This window comes from Capra hircus, chromosome 27 (assembly GCF_001704415.2).
Source record: "Capra hircus breed San Clemente chromosome 27, ASM170441v1, whole genome shotgun sequence".
Lineage (NCBI taxonomy): Eukaryota > Metazoa > Chordata > Mammalia > Artiodactyla > Bovidae > Capra > Capra hircus.
The window spans coordinates 12407098-12431246 of NC_030834.1; the positions used below are offsets into that span (position 1 = coordinate 12407098).

Sequence of the window (24149 nt, forward strand, 5' to 3'; positions counted from 1 at the left end):
TTAAATGTCCATCTCAAACTGTGACTCTTCACCTGGGGAGAGAAGGGGCAGAGGACCAGGTGAGCCATGGGCAAATGGCACGGCTGAACCTTCGAGAGGCCGGAAGGGGGTGCTGTTTCCCGTTCTGTTGTTCCAACAGGGAGAGCAGGGGCCAGGGGCATGCTGCCGAGGATAGCGGACAGAGGGCAGGCCCAGGAATTCCCAAGCCACACGTCCAGCTGTGCTCGCTCCCCCGATCCCAGAGCAGAGACCACATCTCCCCACTGGACAGCTGACAGCCCTGTGTTCTGGATCACTTGTATTTTCTTTAACAAGAGTGAATGGCTCCTTGTGATTTGAAATGAATATAATTTCACAGACACATACTCCTTAAAACATAAAACCTTTCTGAGCACGTGTCCCAACTTCTGGGTTAGGACATGGTACCGTAACCTCCTCTGCCTACACCTGATTCCCCAGAGAAGAGCCTGACCCTGCAATACAGTAGCTATTTGGGGAATTCAGCTGCTCACTGCCGTCGCCCAACTCTCACCATTAGAATTTCCAAGTAATTCACACAGCGGCACGTTGTTTTCCTTTTTAATGAAACTGCCTTGTGCCTGACCTCCTGGCCAAGGCTGCTCCAAGGTTCTGGAGGGCAGAAGGCCTGCTCTGACCCCCTATGGGGAAACAACCGCCCTTGACTTCTGGTTATGTTGACACAAATATGCTTGTCCAAGGGCAGGAGCCTTGGTTTCTTACATCCAGTGAAGCAACATGGAAAACCACGTGCCTCCTCCTTCAGCCCACCCCATCCCAACAACCGTGTGGCCTATGAGGCTGCCACGGTGGGGTCAGAGCCTTTGTTGTGGGCCAGCACAGCTTGAGAGGCTGGGAGGGGCGAGGGTATGCAAGTGCAGGCGGTGGACAGCCTTCAGGTTGTGCTGACAGCCTCCATCCGCAACGGCCAGTCTGGTTTAAGGGGAAAGAGGAGTGGAGCACCAACCACACGACTCTGTCCATCCTTCTGTCCTTTTAAAAAATACTGGTCTCTTTATTTTTGGCTGTGCTGGGTCTGGGTTGCTGCTCACGCTTCCTCTAGTTGCGGCCAGTGGGGGCTCCTCTCTAGCTGCAGGGCTCACACTTGTCTCTCCAGTGGCTTCTCCTGTTGCGGCTCTGCGTGCACGGGCTTCCGGAGCTGAAGCACGTGGGGGCATTAGCTGCGGTTCCTGGGCTCTAGAGCACAGGCTCCCTAGTTGGGGGTTCATGGGCTTACTTGTTCTGAGGCATGTGGGACCCTCCCAGGCCATGGATCAAGCCGGGTGTCCTGCATTGGCAGGCAGGGTGTCTACCACTGAGCCACCAGGGAAGCCCTGTGCATCACTTATCACAGGGCAGGGAACCTCGCTGCCTGGGCCGTCCTTCCTGCTGGGCTCTGTGGGTCCGTGTCCATCTCTCTTTTGCCCATGGATCTCCAAGTGCGGCCCGCTCTGGGAGGTGGGGCTCCTGACTTTCTGATGAACCACAGCCTGCAGGCCCCAGGGAGCTGGGTTCCATGCTGTCAGCAAGACCAGCCAAGCTCGAGGGCCCAGCTGCTTCCTGTCTGGGCTTGGTTGCTGCCTTCAGGTGAAGGGTTAGCAGGTTCCAGGCTCTGCCAGTGCTTATGGTCCCTCCTCCCACAGCAAGAGCTCAGATACTCTGGCTAGCCGGTCCCTGATGCTTGAAGATAGTATTCAAGCACCTCTGCGGGGGTGGCTGCTCTGATTGATGAGGGGTGGGGGTGGGGGTGGGAGGAAGGACCCAGCCTCCCCTTGTCCACTACAGAAACAACTGGTTGCACTGTTTCCACGGCCTGATCCACTAGGACACCTGACATCCCTGTCGCCTTTCTGATTCCGCTGCTGCTGCTGCTGCTGCTGCTAAGTCGTGTCCGACTCTGTGCGACCCCATAGATGGCAGCCCAACAGGCTCCTCTGTCCCTGGGATTCTCCAGGCAAGAACACTGGAGTGGGTTGCCATGTCCTTCTCCAATGCATGAAAGTAAAAAGTCAAAGTGAAGTTGCTCAGTCGTGTCCGACTCTTAGCGACCCCATGGACTGTAGCCTACCAGGCTCCTCCATCCACGGGATTCTCCAGGCAAGAGTACTGGAATGGGGTGCCATTGCCTTCTCCTCTGATCCCGCAGACGTGTAATTTCCTAGAGGGCAAGGACACTGTGCTTTTGATAAGCAGCTTCCTGCACAAAAACATCCTGGGTGTGTTCCAAATTGCTGCAGACACAGAGAAATGCCTCAGGGACAGTTGTATAAAGGTCATCCAAGGGCTTATGAAAGTGGCCGCCTGGATGCCATCTCCTTTCAAACAAGCTCCCCGCTAATGAGACTATCTGATGAGGCTGAATGGCCTTGCCTGGGCTTCCTGGGCCCCTTTCCTGGGGAAAGTGGGTTCCAATGAAAATGCTGCACCCCAGACCCTTCCCTCGCCCTCTGGACTGCTCCACGGGGCAGTTGTGCTCCCTGGACCACCCACCCCCACGCCCGCTCTTCAGCTTCCTGGAGGGAGAGCCCAGCCATTCCCAGCCACTCACCGCCTGCCGGTTTGTCCTCGGGGCTGCTGCGCAGGTGATTCTGGCTGGCTTCCGTGGGGGGCTCATCGCCTGTAGGGCTAGTGACCCCGGGAATGGTGGGCAGGTCCCGCGGGGGCGTCTTGGTCACAGGTGAGTTCCGACACTCCATCAGGAACTTCCGGTCATAGATGATCCTGGTACCTGCAAGGGGGCGGGGACACGGATAAAGCCCCCTGGCCTGCTTTTTCCCCGAGGCCCGGCTCCAGCAAAGGTGGCAGGCTTTCCTGCAAAAGCCCAGGCGGAGGTGTGAGGCTCACTCACTGCCTCCTGCAGCCCCGGACTCTGCTGTCGCCAAACCGCCCCATCTCCCCGGGGTCAGCGGGTACTCTATGGAGAAAGATTTTTTTTTTTTAATTTTTGGCAGCACCCTACCAGTGGCTTGTGGTTAATTCCCTGACCCTGCCCCCTGCATTGGAAGGCTGAGTCTTAACCACAGGATCCCCAGAGAAGTCCCCAAAGTGGGTTTTTTATGCGTTTTTCAATTCTGTCCTTACACACCCTTGGGGAATATCCAGCATCTTTTAACTCCATTTGGCAAAGAAGCAAAGAGAAAAGTAAGTGATTTCTGCACCCCACCGCCCCTCTAACCACTCCCCACCAGTAAATATGAGAACTCCTCCTGTCTGGTCTTTGTGGAAAAGAGTAACAGGGAGCACCCCCAGCGTCACCGCGGATCTCTCAACTCAGTCCACCTCGCCGGAGACGCCCCGCTCCGCCCAGCATCCGGTTACCCATCCTCTGTTCACGTGTCACCCGAATTCAGGGTTTCTCCTCAGTCTGCCTTCCATTCCTTTAATTTTCACTCTCCTTTCTCAAGTGTCACCCTAGGGTGAGGGACCACGTCTTACAGAATCATTCACTGACCTTAAGCCTCCCAGGAGCCCTCCTATGAGGGCAGCTGCCTGAGAGATTCCTTAAAAAAAAGGAGTGTGTTCTCAAGCACAGGAGCCAGGGAGGAGGCCTGCTGATTCACAAATAACGGTGAAGAGTGAGAAGGTGACTCCCGTTGGGCCCCTGTCTAAATCCTGATCATCTCTGCAGCCCCACTGTGGTCCTAGTAACATAACACCTCCAGAACATTCGCTAGTGGCTCCCTTCTCCACAAGGAGCAGGCCCCAGGCTCAGCCTTCAACAGGCAGAGGCATCTAGCTAGAATTTAAAACTGTCTTCTTATCATTATGTTCTTTTTATAGCTACTTCTATTTATGGCAAGTGACTGGTTTTCCATATATAGCTGTGATAGCAAACTCCCTTTTAATATATACAACAGGATATAATTGAATATGGTAATGGTACATGTTATATATCACATAACCTATAATCTACATAATAAAAGCTAGGGAATTCCCTGGCAGTCCAGTGGTTAGGTCTCTGAGCTTTTACTGCCCAGGGGGTGTGGGTTCAATCCCCGGTGAAGTGAAGTGAAGTGAAGTGAAGTCGCTCAGTCATGTCCGACTCTTTGCGACCCCATAGACTGTAGTGTACCAGGCTCCTCTGTCCATGGGGTTTTCCAGGCAACAGTACTGGAGTGGATTGCCATTTCTCGGTAGGGGAACGAAAGATCCCACAAGCTATGGGGCTCGGCCAAAAAAATAAAAAACAATAGATTTTAAAGGAGAGGTGATACAAAGATAAATATTAAATATATGTACAAGTAGAATGTAAAGTATGATAAAGACTACAGAAGAGGGGGAGGGATAATGAGGAGTTTGGGATTAATACATACACACTAGTATATAGAAAACAGATAACCAACCAGGACCTACTGTACAGGAAGAGCAATACTCAATGGCTGATAATAACCTACTGCTGTTGTTTAGTCGCTAAGTCCTTTCTGACTCTCATGACCCCATGAACTGTAGCAAGAATGATTTTCCAGGCAAGAATACTGGAGTGGGTTGCCATTTCCTCCTCCAGAGGACAGAGAATCTGAAAAACAATAGATTTAGACATATGTATAATTGAATTACTCTGCAGTATTCCTGAAACTTAATATTCAGTCCTGAATATTCATTGGAAGGACTGATGCTGAAGCTGAAACTCCAATATTTTGGCTACCTGATGCGAAGAACTGACTCATTGGAAAAGACCCTGATGCTGGGAAAGATTGAAGGTGGGAGGAGAAGGGGATGACAGAGGATGAGATGGTTGGATGGCATCACCGACTCAATGGACATGAGTTTGAGTAAGCTCAAGGAGTTGGTGATGGATAGGGAGGACTGGCATGCTGCAGTCCGTGGGGTCGCAAAGAGTCGGACACGACTGAGCAACTTAACGGGAGCCAGCGTGAGGAATTCCACCCGTGACAAGGTCATGCGGCAGAGCTCTGATGGCAAGGCTAATCAGACTTGGAATTTTCCCCTGGAATTTCCTGAGCATCCACCCCCCAAAAATAAGAATCTGCCTGCTTTTCCACTCTTCTGACATTCTCTGGAAAAAGTCAATTCAGGGCTTTAGTCTTCTGCATTTGAAAGTGTTTCAATCCAAAAACCCCTCTGATGGCTTTCTAGCCTGCCTGCAGGACTCGCACAGCTGCACATGTGATTGTTTGAGGCCTCCTGACTGCAGGAGGCACAGGAAGCTTAAAACATCCTAGGAATGTAGGGGCTTCCGAGGAGTCAAAGTCACTAGAATAGGACTGATTAAAAGTTTCATTTGTTGAGCCAATACTTGCTGCCAAATTTTCATATCCTTTATTTTTAGATATAGTTGGTATATAGAAAAACAAGTAGTAGACCTGATATTAGCAACATTAGATCTTTGAGTTAAGTACCTTCTTTGTTATAACCCACTGCCCCTTTGTTCTATTGAGATGTAACTTTAGCGCTTTAAGGAGATGCAGATTAAAGAAAAACACTTAGGGGAAACGAAATTAACATTCATTAAGGAAGAGAGCCAAAGAGTGTTAACAAGCCTCTTGGCCAGAAGATAATGTAAATCACCTGAGACCTTTTGCATACAAAAAGATATACAGAAAGAGTCTGGGCTGCTAACGCTACATAATTTTATATTACCCATTGATCTCTATGTATAATCAAAAGTATAAAAGGCCTTGAAGGACATTAGAAGGAGAGCCAGTCGCTGGACTGGTTTCCCCCGTGTCTCTTTACTCTAATTTCAGGCTGAATTCCCATCTGGGACGTGGAGGCTCACTATGTCTACTTACTTGTCCCGGCTTTTAAGATCCGCAAGAGACAGAGCCCAAGGCGGGGCACTCTCCGATATTCAAACAGGCGCCGGCGGCCTAACGTAGATGGTGCAAGCTCCTTGTCTGGAACTTTGTTGGTTTTCCACGTAACCCAAGTTAATCAGCCTCTTCTCTCCACTTAATTTTCCTACTACACTATTTCTTCCTAATCTAATCTTATATTAATAAATAAATAAGTTTTCCTCGCCAACTCCGTCCACCCTTCGAAGTCCCTGGATCCACTGGGGCTGGACCCCGGCAGCAACTGAACTGAACTACCTGAAACTAACACAATCAACTATACATCAATTAAAAAATGAAGACTATAGGAGGATGGTGAATGGCCTCAGTTTAGAAACCAGGACGCAAGGACTCCAGGAATGCCCATCCTCATCAATAGCTCTGAAATATGTCCCTCACTTAAGGGCTCTGCTGAGCGACATTCCAACAGCTGACATTCCTTTCTTGATGTTGAGCACTGCCTGTCTACTAACCCCGGAGACAGGAGAGGGATGGATGGGCTTGCATCTCTGAGCTCTGAGGTGAGTTAAGATTGGGCTCCTGGTGCCGAGGAGGACCCACGATGCTGAAGAGCAGGGGTTGGTGAGAGAGACCCAAGGATGAACTTTGCCTCCTTGCTCGTGTTGGCCTGGTCTAAGCTCGGCCTGGGCCAGGCAGCCACCTGGGCTTGCTCTCCTGGTCTGGAGCAAATAATGCTGAGGTTGGCAGCCCTGCCCCTCATCACCAGGAGGACTACAGTTCAGAGCTCATGTTTTTAAGGGGGAGGGGTGGACAGCAAAGGACACAGACCTGGGGCTGTATTTTAGGCCCTGCTATCAACCAGCTATCTCTGGTGGCTCAGATAGAATCCACCTGCAGTACAGGAGACCCGAGTTCTATCCCTGGGTCGGGAACGCCCCCTGGAGAAGGAAATAGCAACCTACTCCAGCATTCTTGCCTGAAGAATCCCAAGGACAGTGGAGCCTGGTGGGCTACAGTCCATGGGGTGGCAGAGTCCGACACAACTGAGAGACTATCACTTTTACCAACCAGCCGGGCAGCCCTGTGTCCCTTCTACCTTTGGGCCTCACCTGTAAGGGCAGTTTCCTCACCTGTAGCATGAAGGGCTGTGTGCCGACACGCCCAGCGGGCTCCAAATGGACAGCAGCAGTGCCCTCTCTGGAGGAAGGGCATCCTGGCTTCAGAGATGGGCCCATTTTTCTCTGTTTCTTAGTCATCATGGCGTGGGCACCCTACCCCCTTATCTCCTTCCCACCCGCCACCTTGGCATTTAAAAAGATTTTAGTTATTTTTATTGAAGTATAGTTGACTTACTATACTGTGTTAGTTTCTGGTGTCCAGCAGAGTGATTCAGTAATATATGTATTTCTGAATATATATCATGTGCCTCATATTTTCTCCCATTATGGTTTATTACAGGTTATTGAAAATAGCTCCTTGTGCTATACAGTAGGACTTTTGTCTGTTTTATGTTGGCTGTACTGCACAGCTTGTGGGATCTAAGTTCTCTAATCAGGGATGGAACACTGGCCCTCGGCAGTGAAAGCAGAGTCCTAACCACTGGACCTGCAGGGAATTCCCTGTTTATCTATTTTAAATATACAAATTTGTATCGACTGATCCCAAACTCCTAATACCACTTTGGGTTTTTTTGTTTCTTTGTTCACCACGGCATAGAGCAACTGACCCTATCAGAGCTGAACCTGAGAGCTAGAGATTTAATCATCTCAAAAAAGAACTTGGAGATCAGCAGCTTCTGAGGTTCTTTAAAGGTCACGAGCCCCCAGTGGTTTTGTTGTTTGTTTTTTTAACAAGTGTGGTAAAACAGAAATAACATAAAACTTAGCATCTGAAGTAATCTTAAATGTACAGCTGAGTTGTTTACGTACATCCACATTGTCATACAACTCATCTCCAGGCCTGTTTTCATCCTGCCAAACTAAAACTCCATCCAGGAAACAATCCCCCCTCCCCAGCCAGGGCAACCACCACTCTGCTTCCATCTGAATTGGACTGCTCTGTTGCGTTAGTCGCTGAGTCGTGTGCAACTCTTTGCGACCCCATGGACTGTAGCCCTCCAGGCTCTTCTGTCCATGGAATTCTCTGGGCAAGATATACTGGAATGGGTTGCCGTTCCCTTCTCCAGGGTATCCTCTCAACCCAGGGATGGGACCTGGGTCTCCTACATTGCAGGCAGATTCTTTACCATTTGAGCCACCAGGGAAGCCTGGACTGCTCTAGGTACCTCATGTAAGTGGAATCTTATAGTATTTGTCTTGCAATTGGCTTGTTTCACTTAGCATAATGTCCTCAAGGTTCATCTACATGGCTGGACTCTATGTGGGAATTTCCTTCCATTTAAAGCTGAATAATATTCCATCATGGGCTTCCCTGCTGGCTCAGTGGTAAAGAATCTGCCTGCCAATGCAGGAGACTCGAGTTCAGTTCCTGGCTAGAGAAGATCCCCTAGAGAAGGAAATGGCAACCCAGTACAGTATTCTTGCCTGGGAAATCCCACGGACAGAGGAGCCTGGCGGGCTACAGTCTGTGGGGTTGCAAGAGTCGGACATGACTTAGTGACTAAACAACAATATTCCAGTGTATGGATATACCAATTTTGTTTAGCCACAGACATTCAGGTTACATCCACCTTTTCGTTATTGTGAATCATGCTACTAGTGTACAAATATCTTGATAATCTCCTTTCAATTTTTGGGGGTACATACACTGAAGTGGCCCCCAGAATTTTAAAAATCAGTAATTACACTTAAAAGAGAAAAAGAAATAGCCTCTGCACCCTCTATCCTGTGGCTAGGGCACTTATTTAACAAAAAAATCCTCACAATCTAAATGCCGGTAGGGGTGGCACCTTAAACATCCACCCCTGGACTTCCCTGGTGGTCCAGTGACTAAGGAAGATTGCACTCTGAGCGCAGGGGGCCAGGGTTCGATCCCTGTTCAGGGAACTAGATCCCATATGCTGCATCTGAACGGTCCTGCATGCCACAATTAAGACCCGGCACAGCCTAATAAATAATATATATTTTAAAAAAAATACTCACCATCAGAGTAATTCAGCCAGAGAGGGAGGGTGTGTGTGTGGGATAGACAAAGGGGTAAACAGTGGTGTCCAGAAAGTCAGCTGACAAGGCACCGAGCCTGGGATAAGACCACAAAGTCACCACTGACTGGCTAATTTGGGGCCTGTGAGGAATAGGAGCTGGAGATGGAACCGCTTTGGCTTTTTAACTCTTTCTTCTTCTAAGCCTTCATGGGACCCACCTCCGTGGCCAGTGATCTGGAAATTCCCAAAGGCTCCCACAGATGAGGCAAACCTAACAAAACACACACAGGCCCATATTGTTGAAAATAGGAACCCCTGGCCGACGAGGCTGCAGCGCAGCCCCGGAGCTGGGACCTGGCCTGCACACGGGGACAGGAAGTGGGGACCAGCAGGGATGCTGAGGACCCTATGAGGCTGAACAGTGGCGGCGGGGGTGCTGGTCTGCTGTGGTCCTCTGGGGCGTGTGGGTGTCACACTAGGCGGCCCCCCATAACACTCTTTAGCTGAGGACCCACTTCCTCTCCGTGCAAGGGAAAACAAGCCCCCTCTACAAGGTGTCTATGCGAGCTTTTGAGGATCTGGGCAGCTTCCAGGAGGCAGAAACAAGACGGGTTCTTCCTTCTGCTTCTCTTACAAGTCATACAAAACACCAAGAACTAGAAACAGAAGCACCTGTGCCCACCTGGATGCCAACGGGGCTCTGACTGTTCTCCACATCACGATATATGAAGACAGAAAGTGAATGAAGGAATGGCTCTTTTTTCCCCTTTCCTCTTTTTTTTTGAGGGGGGCCTCCCTCTGTGGCATGTGGGATCTTAGTTCCCCAACCAGGGGATGGAACCCAGGTCCCCTGCAGTGGAAGCACAGTCTTAATCACTGGACCACCAGGGAAGTCCCAGGAATGGTTCTAACAGGGAGGAAAAGGGGGACAGCTAACGGTAGCAAGGTGGCGGTGGAGGTTGTAACAGCAAGCAAGCGGGGTCGAACCCAGGAAGTTTCGGGAATTAGAGGTATCAAGGAAAAGGGGGCTGGGGGCTGAGAACAGGACAGGTGCCACCCGTCTGTCACCCAGGAGGAGGCCAGGCAGGCAAAATAAGCTGACCTCCTGAATGGTGGCCTCAAACCCTTTGCGCTCCTCTGCTTCAAAATAAAGAGCAAAGATAAAGACCTACAGAGACAGATTTTGGGAGGGGGTTATCTCAAATGAAAAAAAAAAAAACCCAAATAGCCACTAGATTGAGTGCTTTGGTCTCTGGAACAGACAAGGGGCTTCTGGCCAGGTCTTGAGCAACTCCTCTCTCTTAAATAATAAAGGGAGCAGAAGACAAAAAGATAACCAATTAGAGACAGTACCCAAATCCTGGATAAAAGGAAATCAAGAAAAAGAGACAAGAGAACTTGATCAAAAGAATTACTTAAAAGATCAAAAGAATTAATTAAATACAAAAAAAAAAAAGATACTTTTGCTGAATTGAGAGAGATGAGTCTTGAAAGACTACTTGACTATCCAGTGCAATGAATTAAAAACCACCAGCTTAAGATTCATTATAAATCATGAAATCTTCCAGAAAGGGTTGAAAGACAACAGGTGCCCACTGAGGATTGGGAGTAAGAATGTATCAAAATTTTCAACTGTTACATGGAAAGCCTGAAGACAGTGGGTCAAATGCCTTCACTATCCCGGGGCAAAAGTCATCCTGACCTAGTTTCATACCCAGCCAAACAATGAGCAGGGATTGAACCCCGGCCCCCTGCGCTCAGAGTGCAGTCTTAGTCACTGGACCACCAGGGAAGTCCAGGGGTGGGTGTTTAAGCTGCCATCCCTACCGGCATTTAGATTATGGATTGTATTAGCTCAAATGAGGATTTTTATTTTTAAATAAGTGCTGTAGCCATAGGATAGAGGGTGCAGAGCCTGGCAGTCTGCAGTCTATGGGGTCGCTAACCAAATAGAAGGAGAACAGAGCCATCTGCAGAAAGTGCCAGGAAGATGGAGTCTATAAAATCAGAGAAAGAGCAGAGGCTCCTGAGAATCCCATGCCCGCAGCTGTGTGGCAGGTCCCGAGTCACCAAACTGCTCAGAAAAGAGGGAAAATGTATGGAGAAATGCAGAGGTCTGACTGTGAAACCATACTGAGAGGCACTTCAGAGGGGCTGGCGGGTGTGGGAAGACTCACCTGAATGAAAACTAAGCACATTTTATTTTTTTATAGTTACACTTTTCAAAATTGCTCTTTTAGATTTAATTAACACATTGTATTAGTTTCAGGCGTACAGCAAAGTGATTCACATGTATCTCTTCTTTTTTAAATTCTTTTCCCATTACGGTTATTGCAGAATATTGAGACTATTACAGACTACTGAAGAAAGAGGGCGGCAGAAGATGAATGGTTGGATAGCATCACTGAGTCAATGGATATGAACTTGGGCAAACTCCACAAAATAACGAGGGACAGGGAGGCCTAGCATACTGCAGCCTATCAGGTCAAAAAGAGTCGCACATGACTTAGTGACTGAACAAGACTGTTGAGCAGAGTTCCATGATTTCAGGATTTGGGTACTGAGCATATTTTAAACTAAAGAAATTAGTAATTCTACTTAAAAAAAAAAATTGTAAAAAATGGAAATGCTATCACTAAAATCTACATGGCTCATCAAGAATCATATTATTAAAAACAATAAATATGTAATTAGAAGTAACCTGTATCCATCAACAGATGAATAGATAAAGAAAATGTGAAATACATATACACAATGGAATACTACTCAGCCATAAAAAAGAATGAAACTTTTGCCATTGGCAACAATGTGGATAGATCTGGAAGGTATTATGCTTAGTGAAACAAATCAGAGAGAAAAACAAATATTCTGTAATTGCTTATGTGTGGAATCTAAAAATAAAACAAACAAATGAATATAACAGCACAGAAACAAACTCACAGATAACAGAACAAACCTGTGGTTACCAATGGGGAGAGGGAAGGGGGCAAGGCAGCGGTAAAGGATTAATAGGTATGAATTACTATGTAGAAAATAAACAAGCTACAAGGATATATTGCACAACATTGGGAAACATAGCTATTATTTTGTAATAACATTATTTTTTATTATTTTGTAATAACTTTAAATGTAGTATGATCTATAAAAATATTGGGTCAGTATGTTTTACAGTGTATAATGTTACAAATCTCCATTCATATTTCTTCAGGAATCCTGTCTGATCCCTTGAATCTATTTGTCACCTCCACTGTATAATCATAAGTGATTTGATTCAGGTTATACCTGAATGGCCTAATGGTTTTCCCTGCTTCAATTTAAGCCTGAATTTTGCAATAAGGAGTTCATATCTGAGCCACAGTCAGTTCCAAGTCTTGTTTTTGTGGACTGCGTAGAGATTCTCCATCTGGAGAAGACTCTAAAGAGTCCCTTGGACTGCAAGGAGATCAAACCAGACCATCCTAAAGGAAATCAATCCTGAATATTCATTGGAAGGACTGATGCTGAAGCTGCAATACTTTGACCACCTGATGCAAAGAACTGACTCATTGGAAAAGACCCTGATGTTGGGAAAGATTGAAGGCAGGTGAAGAAGGGGATGACAGAGGATGAGATAGTTAGATGACAGCATTGACTCAATGGACATGAGTTTGAGCAAGCTCCGCGAGATGGTGAAGGACAGGGAGGCCTGGCAGGCTGCAGCCCATGGGGTCGCAGAGTCAGATGACTGAGCGCGTAGGCGCGCACATGCGCATACACACACGCACACACACACAACTTTGACTTAAAAAATGAAGAACTAAGGGACAGGTTAAATAAACTATGGATCAGACCCACAGTGCAGTGCAGGTACTACTTGGGATAAAGTGTACACTGTCTGGGCTTTCTCTGTGGCTTAGCTGGCAAAGAACCCGCCTGCAATGCAGGAAACCTGGGTTTGATCCCTGCATTGGGAACAGCTCCTGGAGAAGGAAATAGCAACCCACTCCAGTGTTCTTGCCTGGAAAATTCCACGGACAGAGGAGCCTGGCAGGCTGCAGTCCATGGGGTCACAATGAGTTGGACACGAATGACTAAACCACCACCACACTGGCCACAAAAAAAAAAAAAAATCACACCTGTATTTTTTGTTTACTTATCTCTGGGGGTGAGATAAGGATTAAAGCAAGGAATACACCTTTTATACTGAATAATTTTAAAATAAAAAAATTCAAGGATCTGTGTGTTAGTTGCTCAGTCATGTCTGACTCTTTGACATGTAATAAAGATACAGGGATAGTAAACAAATAAATAAGGATATAGGGTCAGAATCTCCTTTCCTAGTAAGTCAAGTTGAAACTGCCATGGTTGGAACAAGACAGATTCCCCATGTCCTGAAGGCTCTCTGCTGGGCTGGGGAAAGAGTGGTGAGCTCACCCTTCTAGCATCTCCAGGCAGTGTGCACCAGCCCCGTCCATGCTAGACTCCAGGAACTGTATTCAAGGATCAGGACAAGCATTAACACCCACCCACACAACTGCCAGCCTTTGCTCAATCACATGCCCTGAGAGTAGGGGTTATGGGTCATATATTCCCTCACTGAACCCCTCTGGACCACAGCAAGCCAGGTGTGACAGATGCAAGGGACCATTAGATACAGGAACAGCCCCCTGATCTACACACGCTTAGTTGGAGAAAAACCTGGAAACAAGTGTGTGGAGTCTAGAGACATAGATGGGGACTACAGAGGGAAAGGGAGAGGTCTACCCCGTGTGTACCACTGGCAACAGGGGATCCAAGCCCCCGACTCTTATCTCGAGCCGGAAGCATCCTTATCACCCCAGTTCTGCACTGACCCAGAGTGGGGGGTGGTCCTTGGATGATCCAGACGGGAGGGACTATAAGTGCAGAGCCAGGGAATCCAGAAACTGCCTCCCACAGGGTGGGGGCAGAAGAGAGATGAACCTCGCCCCCAACTCTTCCAAACACTTGCGTAGCTGAGATCCTACTGGGTTCTGAGTTCAAGGGTGTGTCTCGAACTACATGTAGAGAATAGCTGAGGCTGTCTTCCAACTGGAAGCCCATGTAAATGCATCACCCTGAGTCCAGCTGGCTGCCAGAGTTCCCAGCTACGGAGAGAGGCGGGTGGGGACAACATAATGGGGGCGGGGTGTGAATGCCTGCTGTTCTTATTACAGCCTAGTGGTTAGAAGCCCAGCTCTCCTGCTTGTTGGTTCTATCCACTCTGGGCATTATTGCTCCATGTTTCTGTGCCCTGATTTCTTCTTTCTCTTTTATTTATTTATTGGCTGCGTCAGGTCTTAGGTGAGGCACGAGGGCTCAGTAGTTGTGCATGTGAGCTTAGCTGCCCCTTGAAGTGTGGGATCTTAAGTTTCCCAACCAGGGTTCGAATCTGCATCCCTTTCACTGGAAATTCTTGACCACTGGCCCATCAGAAAAGTCCTCGTGCTTCGATCTCTTCCCCTGAAGAATGGGGGTGATGGTGATGATGGCAGGTCAAGCCTCCCGGGGTCACCGCGTGGGTCAGCACCGTGGCTCACACAAAGTCAGCCCGAAACAAGCAAGTCCTCGGCATTGCCACGACCAGTGTGACTTCAGTTATATGGAGGTAAAAAAAAAAAAAGCTGGGATAAACCAGAGGGGAGGTAAGAACCCTGAAAAGAGACTTGGAGAGAAGGGGGTGGGGTTGAGGGGGGGAGGGTAAGGGCATTCTCCCTCCTGTTTTGGTCCACAAAGAAACAGGCTTCAAGCACCACCATGAGCTGTGGCATGTTCGGTAACCAGTGTCATCTGGGATTTTACATTCCAGGTATGCACCAAATGCAAGATTTGTATTTTTTCTTCAGGCAGGCTTTAGGGGTGAGGACAGCTTGCTTGAACATATAAAGCAAGGCACACATGCCCCGGGGTCTGGTTTCCTCGCCTGTAAACAAGGACTTGTTCTGGGCTCATTCAAACTATTTTTAAAGCCCCAACCCTAGGCCAGGCTTTAGAGATAATCTCTCGGGTGCGTTCCAGCTCTGATACCAACCATTTATTTTTAGGATCCCCTTGTGGGCAGGTGCTTTTAAATTGAAAGTGGTGCAACTAGCTTGGGGACGGGAGGCAGCAGTTCTGGGCTCAAAATTGGATGTGACATTGCACCAGCCCTCACCTCCGAGTCCCAGTTCTTCACTCAGTGAGCATAAAAGCCTCACAGGAGTGTCAGGCTGTGAAAATCATAGCGCCATGTGAGCCCTGCCTGCCACAGCCTGACCTGCTAGGTCTCCGTGGACCCCCATGAGGGAGACACCTTATTCTGAATTCACAGGCAGGAAACAGGTTCAGAAAGGCCGGCCCCTTGCAGCCATCCCAAGATAGACCCAGCCTGTCTCGCCTCCCACCCTAAAGACCAGCCTCTGTTTACAATGAGCCAGGCAGCCTGGGCCCCCATGCCAGCCAGCTCTGGCCAAGGGGAAGCCACCAGGGTCTTCAGATTTCTGCCTCCTCTTCCGCCTGTTTGAGGACAGGATGTTCCCCGGGAGGGAGGCCTCCTACATTCCTCTTCCATCTCCCTGCGGTCCAGCCCCAGGGGCCCAGAGGCGGCTGGATGCGGCTCCTGTAAGTTGAGACGCTGGTCCCGCTTTCTTCCCAGGCCTCCGCTGGCAGGAACGCACCTCCCAGGGGCCGAGGACGTGAGGCCCAGCAAGAGTACAAGCACGGAATTCCTAGAACTGCTGTTCCCCTTCCAGGGGCGGGAGAGCATTTCATAACAGGGTCAGACAGAGGGCTGAACGCCTGTGCTGGGACGCGGGCCAGCCAACCGGGAGAAACCCATTGGAACGAGCGTACGCTCAGCTCAGCAGCAGTGCCCGGCTGTTTCTTGCAGGACTGTCTGCCTGGCAAACCCAGCTGACTGGCCGAGGAGTGGGGGTTGGGGGGAGTAGCTTGGTAAAGAAGCAGAGCTCGCTCACTCCAAGACTGCCCTTCCCCTCCCACCCTGCCAGCTCTCCGGGGAGAACCAAGACCCCTACAATCCTCGGACTTCCCTGATGGTCTAGTGGCTAAGACTCCAGATTCCTAATGCAGGGGACCCGGGTTCCATCCCTGGTCAGAGAACTAGATCTTGCAACTAAGACCTGCCACAACCAGATAAATAAATATTAAAAAATAATAATAATAACCCCCCAACCCCCGAACAAAGACCCTTTAGGGGTCTTATGAAGGCCCTGAAGTAACAAAGGGACCATCAGCCAGTGGCAAATGGCCCTTCCTTCAGGTCCCATGAGGGAACAGGCAGGCTGATTTGAAAATTAAGCAGAAGGGACAAAGTTTCTCCGGAGACAGAACAAAACAGCTGACCGACTTCTAAGGTTGGCCAAGCTCCTCCCCTTTCCCTCTGCACCTGGCATAGCCAAGTAAGTCTGCCCCCTGAAATGCACTACCAACAGTGAGTGCCCTTCTGAAATATACCACCCCCCTTGCTGCTGGAAAGTGAAGGAGTCCTGCTTTTTTGTGTGAATGGCACGCCCCCAAGTTCACATGCTGAAGCCCCAGCTCCTAGTACCTCAATGTAACTGTATTTGGAGATAAGGTCTCTTAACCAGGCTATTATGCGAAAATGAGACCGTTAGGGTGGAGCCCTAAAACAATGTGCTGGTGAGCCATTCTACAGAAGGATCACAACCTCGGAAAGGGGCAGCAGGAGGCGGCCTCTGCAAGCCACGGAGGGGGCCTCAGCAGAAACCAACCTGTCCACACTTGGATCTTTGGCTTCCAGACCAAGAATATAAATTTCTGTTGTTTAAACTACCCAGTCTATGGATTTGGTTACAGGAGATCTATCAAATCCACACAGGCCCACTGTCCCCTTTTGTCTGGGAGGGAGAAGAGGGAAACCCATTCACACTCCTTAAGTCAAGAGACCCAGTTCTGCAGCTGCCACTTCATTGTGCATGTGCTGAGTGTGATCCTGCCCACACCAGCAGTAGTCTCCCTCCCACTCACCTGTGGACCCCTGGGCTCAGACACCTGCCTCTTGCCAGTACTCCAGAAAATCAAAGATGTTCAAATGCAAGTGCTGGGCAGAGGAGGCCATACCTGAAGCCTGGCCATTTGAAGGGGAAACAGGAGGTAGGCTGGGTGGCAGTTAGTACGCGTCACACCAACTGAATATACGGCCCAGAGCCCTGGCACCATGTCCACCTGTGTGTTTTGCTTTGTGGAGCTGAATAGAAGGGCTTGAAAGCAGGACATGGGATCCATGACTCAATGTTTTCAGGAAGGTGTCCTCTGTTCTTAAACCAACAGTCAATAAACACACAGGCTCGTGATTCCTGTCTCCTACACCTGGCTGGATAAAGCACAAGCTGGCATCAGGACTGCTGGGAGAAATATCAATAACCTCAGATATGCAGATGACACCACCCTTAATGGCAGAAAGTGAAGAGGAACTAAAGCGCCTCTTGATGAAGGTGAAAGGAGAGTGAAAAAGTTGGCTTAAAGCTCAACATTCAAAAAACAAAGATCATGGCATCCAGTCCCATCACTTCACGGCAAATAGATGGGGAAACAATGGAAACAGTGAGAGACTTTATTTTCTTGGGCTCCAAAATCACTGCAGATGGTGACTGCAGCAATGAAGTTAAAAGACACTTGCTCCTTGTAAGAAAAGCTATGACCAACCGAGATAGCATATTGAAAAGCCGAGATATTACTTTGCTAACAAACGTCCGTCTAGTCAAAGCTATGGTTTTTCCAGTAGTCATGTGAAAGTTGGACTATAAAGAAGGCTGAGCACCGAAGAATGAGTGCTTTTGTATTGTGGTGTTGGAGAAGACTCTTGAAAGTCACTTGGACAAACCAGTCAGTCCTAAAGGAAATCAATCCTGAATGTTCATTGGAAGGAATGATGCTGAAGCTGAAGCTCCAATACTTTGGCCACCTGATGTGAAGCACCGACTCATTGGAAAAGACGCTGATGCTGGGAAAGACTGAAGGCAGGAGGGGCAGGGGACAACAGAGGGCACGATGGCTGGTTGGCATCAATGACTCAATGGACCTGAGTTTGAGCAAGCTCCAGGAGATGGTGAAGGACATGGAAGTCCTGGCACCCTGCAGTTGCAGAGTCGGACAGGACTGAGTGAGTGAACATCAACCTCTGGCCCTGGCTCTGCTGGCCACTCAGCAGGACAGGCAGTTAAATCCCCTCAAAGGACTGTCCTTTGAGGCCTGACCCTTGCTGAACCTCGTCTCAAAGCATGGCCCACATAAATCCTCCTACCCCTGTTTATACCCAGCTTCTCTCATCAAAGGAGTTATTTCCCTTCTCCTAGAATCTGGGCTAGCCTTGCGGCTTACTCTGACAGACAGAATACTGTGTAGGTGACATACTGTGACTTCTGAATAAAGGCCTTAAGCGGCCTTGGAAGCTGCCATGTAAATAACTCATATTCTGAATGGTGTGAGGCCATGAGGACAGAGAGAGAGCCCAACCTTCCAGCTGTCCCCAGCAATACCCAGACAGGTGGCTAAGGCCACCTTGAAACTTCCAGCCCAGGACAATTCAATGGCCAACTGTATGCAGCCAGATGAGTGGGCTCAGGCAAGATGATCAAAAAATGCCCAATTTGCCCAAAGAATGAAGAGAAATAACAGATTGTTGTGGTGGTGGTTGAAGTTACTAAGTTTGGGGGGTTGCTTGTTACACAGCAGTAGCTAGCTGATACAACCCTGCTCATCAAGACTAGATCTCTGGGTCTAGTATCTGAGCTCTCCCTGTGAACCCTCATGAGCATAGGCAGTGGATTACAAGGCCCATGTCCTAAGCATCCAAATGCCATGGGCAGATGTCACCTATTTCTGCTGAGTCAGCAATACTGGCTGCAAACAAGTCAATGAAGACCATGAATCTCCCAGTGTCTGAGACGTAGGCCCCAACACTGACTAGTTCACTATAAAAAGTCACCTCCTTCCACAGTCTGCTTCATAATAACTTGGAATAATACTGGGATAAGTGGGAATGTTCAGAGAAAGTTAGCTTCTGCTTCTGGGACATTCCAAGATAAACAGCTATACTTGTAACTAAGAGGACAGAAAAGAAAATTTAAACATTGTTATTAAGCCAGCCCAGACCCAGGCCTAGTAGTAGAGACACTAGGTCACCCTGAGAATACTCTCATCACAGGAGTTTTTCACCCCTCACCTTTTAGACATCTGATGTGGCTGGCCACACCACAAAGATGAGTAAGCCATCTCTGAAAGAACTTCCTGTCTAATCTAGGGAACAAATATGTAAACAAAGACATGTGAATCATTGTTATGAACCACAAAAGAGGAAGAACACTGGCATGGATCTCAGTAAAACGAGAAAGTAACATGTTTTTCGTTCATACGTTTGAACACTGAAGAATCAAGAATCTATGTGTACAAATGAACACTTTTCATTCATTTCACCCTGGGAAGCAATCCTTGTTTCAATAATGCTGCCTTTTCCTAACTTGACGTCAAATAAAGTCCCTGACAAGCAAATGCCTCACTACTTTATACCAACAGTCAATATGGCACCATCTTGCTGGCCCTTTCTCCAAATTTGGTAATGAAGGACTTTTTTTTGCTCTTTCAGGAAAAGAACAAACAAACCCCTTTATCAATAATGAGGCCTTGCCACCCTTGAGGATATTGGGGGAAAAAAAAGTAAGGTCTGAAGGCAATTCATATCCAACAGCTGTGTTTACATTGTTAGAATGTAAGGCCAACCACACTGGCTACTTGGAGTGGGCAAGTCTCATTTAATATCATGTAAGGCTTCCCTGGTGGCTCAGAAGTTAAAGCGTCTGCCTGCAATGCGGGAGACGCAGATTCGATCCCTGGGTCGGGAAGATCCTCTGGAGAAGGAAATGGCAACCCACTCCAGTATTCTTGCCTGGAGAATCCCATGGATGGAGGAGCCTGGTGGGCTACAGTCCACGGGGTCGCAAAGAGTCGGACACGACTGAGCGACTTCACTTTCACTTTCAAGTTTTCAGGGGTGGGGTAAGTGTCTGTCTAATTACTTTAGATACAACTCTGATGGTTATAATTCTATTTCGGGTGTGTTCATCTTTCTAGCTTGCAATGGAAGACCTTGAGGTCACACTTTGTCTTCCAATGCCATGGCTGTAAGATTAGGAAGGCTATGGGTGCTCTACACCAGGGTCCCTGCCAGTCTTTAATGAAGCACTTAGTATGGAATGTTCTAAATGCTTTAAAAGGAAGCTCGGGTCAGTATAAAGAGACCCATTATAGTTCCTCTTTGCCTTAATGTCAATGTCAAGTTCTCTTGACCTGTAATAAAGAAGCAGTGTAACTGAGGCCTGGGGACACTGGCCACGCTCCGGCTTCAGTGCCCAGCCTACCCTATCCTCTTCCCGGCACTCTCTGTTCCAGCGCCAGACTGGGAGCTGCCCCAAGGTAAGCCTCCTGGGCGTAGGCTTTGTTTGTCTAACCAAATAGGATGCCAGTAACACCTGCAGTCCTAGCGGCTTACCTCTGATTAACCTTATCCAGACCCAGGGCTTAGGTACGACTACCACCCAAGCCACAACTCCTGTAGCTTTGGGTCAAACATCCAGTAAGGAACTGGGAATGTAGAGGTTGGTGGGGGAAGGGTGGATGAAGGGTTCTGACCCACTCAAAGGTTCTGGTGGTTTAGTGTTACTTAAGACTTTTAAGACTCCACAGATACACAGAATAGACTTGTTGCCAAAGGAAAGGGGTTGGGGTGGGGAAGGTAAGGGTTGGGAGTTTGGGATTAGCAGATACAAACTATTTTATACAGAATAGATAGACAACAAGGTTCTCCTGTATAGCACAGGGAACTATATTCAATGTGATAAACCCCAACAGAGAGACTTCCCTGATGGTCCAGTGGATAGGACTCCACGTTTCCAAGGAAAGGGGCACAGGCTCAATCACTCATCAGGAAACTAAGATCCTGCAAGAAGCATGGCACGACCAAAAAAAAGGGGGAAAAAAAAACCACCAAAAAACCTAATGGAAAAGAATATGAAAAAGAATATACAACTGAATCATTCTGCTGTACAGCAGAAATGAACACACTGTCAACCCACTATACTCCAATAAAGTTGGAAAAAACAAAATCATAAGATTCCACAAACTTGAGTGTTCATCAGTGACACTCTCTTAAGTAATTTTCTTACGTAAATCACTCTTCAGTTCTCCAGACATCTAACTTCTTCAGATCAGTGGTTCAGCCTGTGTAGGGTTAATGAGCATGGAAAGCAAACTGGAGTCAGAGGACTGGAGATGGCTCAAGTCATCTGCTCTTATTTTCCCCCAGGACACACACTGCAGAGCCATTCCCAGCAAGAGTGACCAGTGGACAGTTTACTCCAGTAGCTTCTGACACTATCCAACCACGCAGACTCTGCCGAGAGCCTGGCTCTCCAGAGTCTAGTTTAAAGACAGATGCCAAACCCAACCTCAAGAGAAGTTTACCTGGATGGACGCATCACCTTTTTTGTCAGACCACAGAGGAGAGCCTGGTGAGGGCTGTCACATTCCAATTCCTGAGAGCTCAGAGAATAGTCCTTACACCAGTCACTGGGAGCTAGTTAGAAATGTGGAATCTTAGGCCCTACCCCTAACCTACAGAATCAGATGTGGTCCCCAGGTAATTCATGTGCCCCCTAGAAGACTGAGAAACAGCACTCTTGACCGAAGCAGAAGGGGGCCAGGAATGACCTTTACTCATTAGGTCAAGCCCCTCTGCCCAGGCAAAGGGTTGTGTTAAAGTGGGCTTTGGAGGAAGACTCCACGCCTTGGTTGTGCAGAGGCAAGCCTGGATTCTCTGGGTTATGGACTGTGAGCTGCGTCTCCCCCGCTGGTCACTAAGGCTGGTCACTCTCTAGGCTCCTGGCACTGCTAGCTTCCTTCCAGTTGGCCTCAGAAACTGTTACACTGATGCAGAAGCCCCTTGTCCCTCTCCCAGATGAACACCTTCAAAAGGAGGGAGACTGGCTGAGGTCTGCCCCAAACCGCAATTTACCAGTACAAAGGGAGAAGTGGAAGCGAGTTTCCCATTAACAGCACCCCGGCTGTTGCTTCCAAGCTGATCCACCCCATCTAGCAACAAGGGTGCAAAATAGGGCCAGCTAAGCCTTCCGGCCTGAGTCAGTGCCCACCCTGAACAGATGAAGCAGTGGCTCACACCTTCACTGGAGGGGACCCCAAAATTGTCCAGAAAGGTCCCAGTAGACACATCATAGCACAGAAAAAACGTAGTAGCATGGACTACATAAGGTCCAGCATGGAAAAAGAATCTGAGTCAAGAGGACAGCAAGAGTCACTGGGAACTTTCCCTTGGATCATTTTTAATAGACGCGGCAGCATTTTTTTCCCCTCTGCGCTTGGCGACTCTTTCTTGTTCAGTTTGGGAAATCGGGTGTTCGATTGGACCGTGGGCACGTGTTTGGGGGCCTCGGTGCCGCGTCTCAGAAAAAGGCGGCCCCCGCTGTCCAGGAACCACTCAGCTGGCAAACAGCTCGAACGCTGTATGTTTTGAGTGAAACAAAACCAGGGCTTCGGATCTGGCTGTGCTCGCCGGGGGTGGGACAGCTGCCTGAGAAAAGAAGCAAGTGACCCCCGACGCTGCCAGGCGACAAGGCGGGCAGCCCCGCCCGAGTGCGTGCGTCTCAGCCGGGACGCCAGGATGTGCGGCGCTTTTCTCGAGTAGTTTGGGAAGCGGCAGAGGGCGTAAAGGGAAGGGGAGAAGGGCAGGAGCGGGTGAGGACAGAGCGAGGGAGGGAGCGAAGCGGCGAGCTCGGGGATTTCATCACGCAAACGCGCGGGCAGGTTTCATCAGCACCCAGGCTCCGGAGCGGGGAGCGAATGCCAGGCTCCCGAGGGCAGCGCAAAGCGGGCCCCCACCCGCGCCAGCTCAGCTTCCTCTTCCTCATCCACGCTCCCGGAGGTCACACGGTTCCCTCCCTCCCCTCCCCCCCGGACAGAAGAACGTGTTTTTCTGCATAGCGCGGCTCGCGGCCCCAGGTCCCTGAGCAGAGAACCGCCGCGCGCCTGAAAGAACCATCTGGTCCCCGTGCAGCCGAGGCGCCGCAGGGGCAGGCGAGCACCCTCCGCCCAAAGCTGGGGCTGGAGGTCGGGTGAGGTGGGGGTGGGGGGCCTCGGGAAGGAAGAAGAGTTCTGCAAGGGTCATTGATTCCAACGTCCCATCCCACAAAACCCTTAGCCCGGCCTCTCCGTGGTGCGTGGCCCACCCCGACCCCACCCTATCAGCCTCAGAACTGCCCCCAACACCCGCAAGGGGCAGCACACCTCAGCATGTGGTGGTCTTGGAAGCGTGCGTTTGTTTGTGCGTTTGTCGACGATCGGAGGAGTCAGGAGTCTCTCCCAGAAAGAAGAAAACTCCTGGCATTGGCAGACGCTGCACTGGAGTTCGCACCCGATGGCTGGCGATCGCAGGCGACCCCCATGCTCACTCCCTGCGGCCACCTCCCGGACTCTGACTGCCTCCCTGATACCCCGTTCCGTTCTTCCCAGTCACCGCGCCCCGGAACTCGGTCGCCCCGTCCAGCTGGCGGCTCCCGAGCACTCCCCGCTCCTGTCAAGTCCGAACTCCCCACCGCCCGCACCCAGAGCCGGGGGGCAGGGGACCACCTCCCCGGAGCCCGCGCCTACCTCCGGGGGTGGTGCTGAAAAGCGTGCCGCCGGGGGTGGTGCTGTAGTCCCCGGGGGGCAGCTGCACGCCGTCGGCGAGGACCACCCTCCGAGTGGTGGGGATGGCCCGGCTCGGGGTCTGGCTGCAGCTGCTGCCTCCGGACATGGTCTCCCCGAGCGCTGAGCCCGCAGCCGGGGCGTGGCCCTAGAGCCCCTCGGGCCTCGCTCCGCCCCGCCCGAGACCTCCCCTTCCGCCTCTCTGGCAGACGACCCTTGGGATTTGTAGTTCCCGCCGCACCGCCGCGCCGCCGCGCCTCCTACCTCTCCCCTCGGCTGCGGGCTCGGGCGCTCCTCGCCCCCAGCGCAGGCTCCCGCTCCCGGGCGGCCGGAGCCTGCGCCCGGCCCAAGTACCTTCCAGATCCCTCGCAGCCATGCCCCTAGTCTTTTCGGGTGCCCGTTGACACGCCGGCAGGGACTGGTCGAATGGGGGTGGTGGTCGCGAGCTTGCCCCGGTTAATGCCTTGCTGCTGGATCGGGGGCGCATCTCAGGCTGTGCGGGGATCCTAGCCCACCCTGGTTAGTTTCAACACTGGGACCTCAGCGGAAGGCCCCCTTCAGTC

The 24149-nt window shown here is 49.9% G+C and overlaps 1 protein-coding gene across 1 annotated transcript; it reads right to left on the reverse strand.

Moving 5' to 3' along the window:
• EIF4EBP1 (4E-BP1 protein) lies at positions 1-23695 on the reverse strand. Its single transcript, NM_001285589.1, is given in 3 exon segments — positions 1-32; positions 2567-2746; positions 23551-23695. Coding segments are annotated over 3 exon segments (357 nt in total).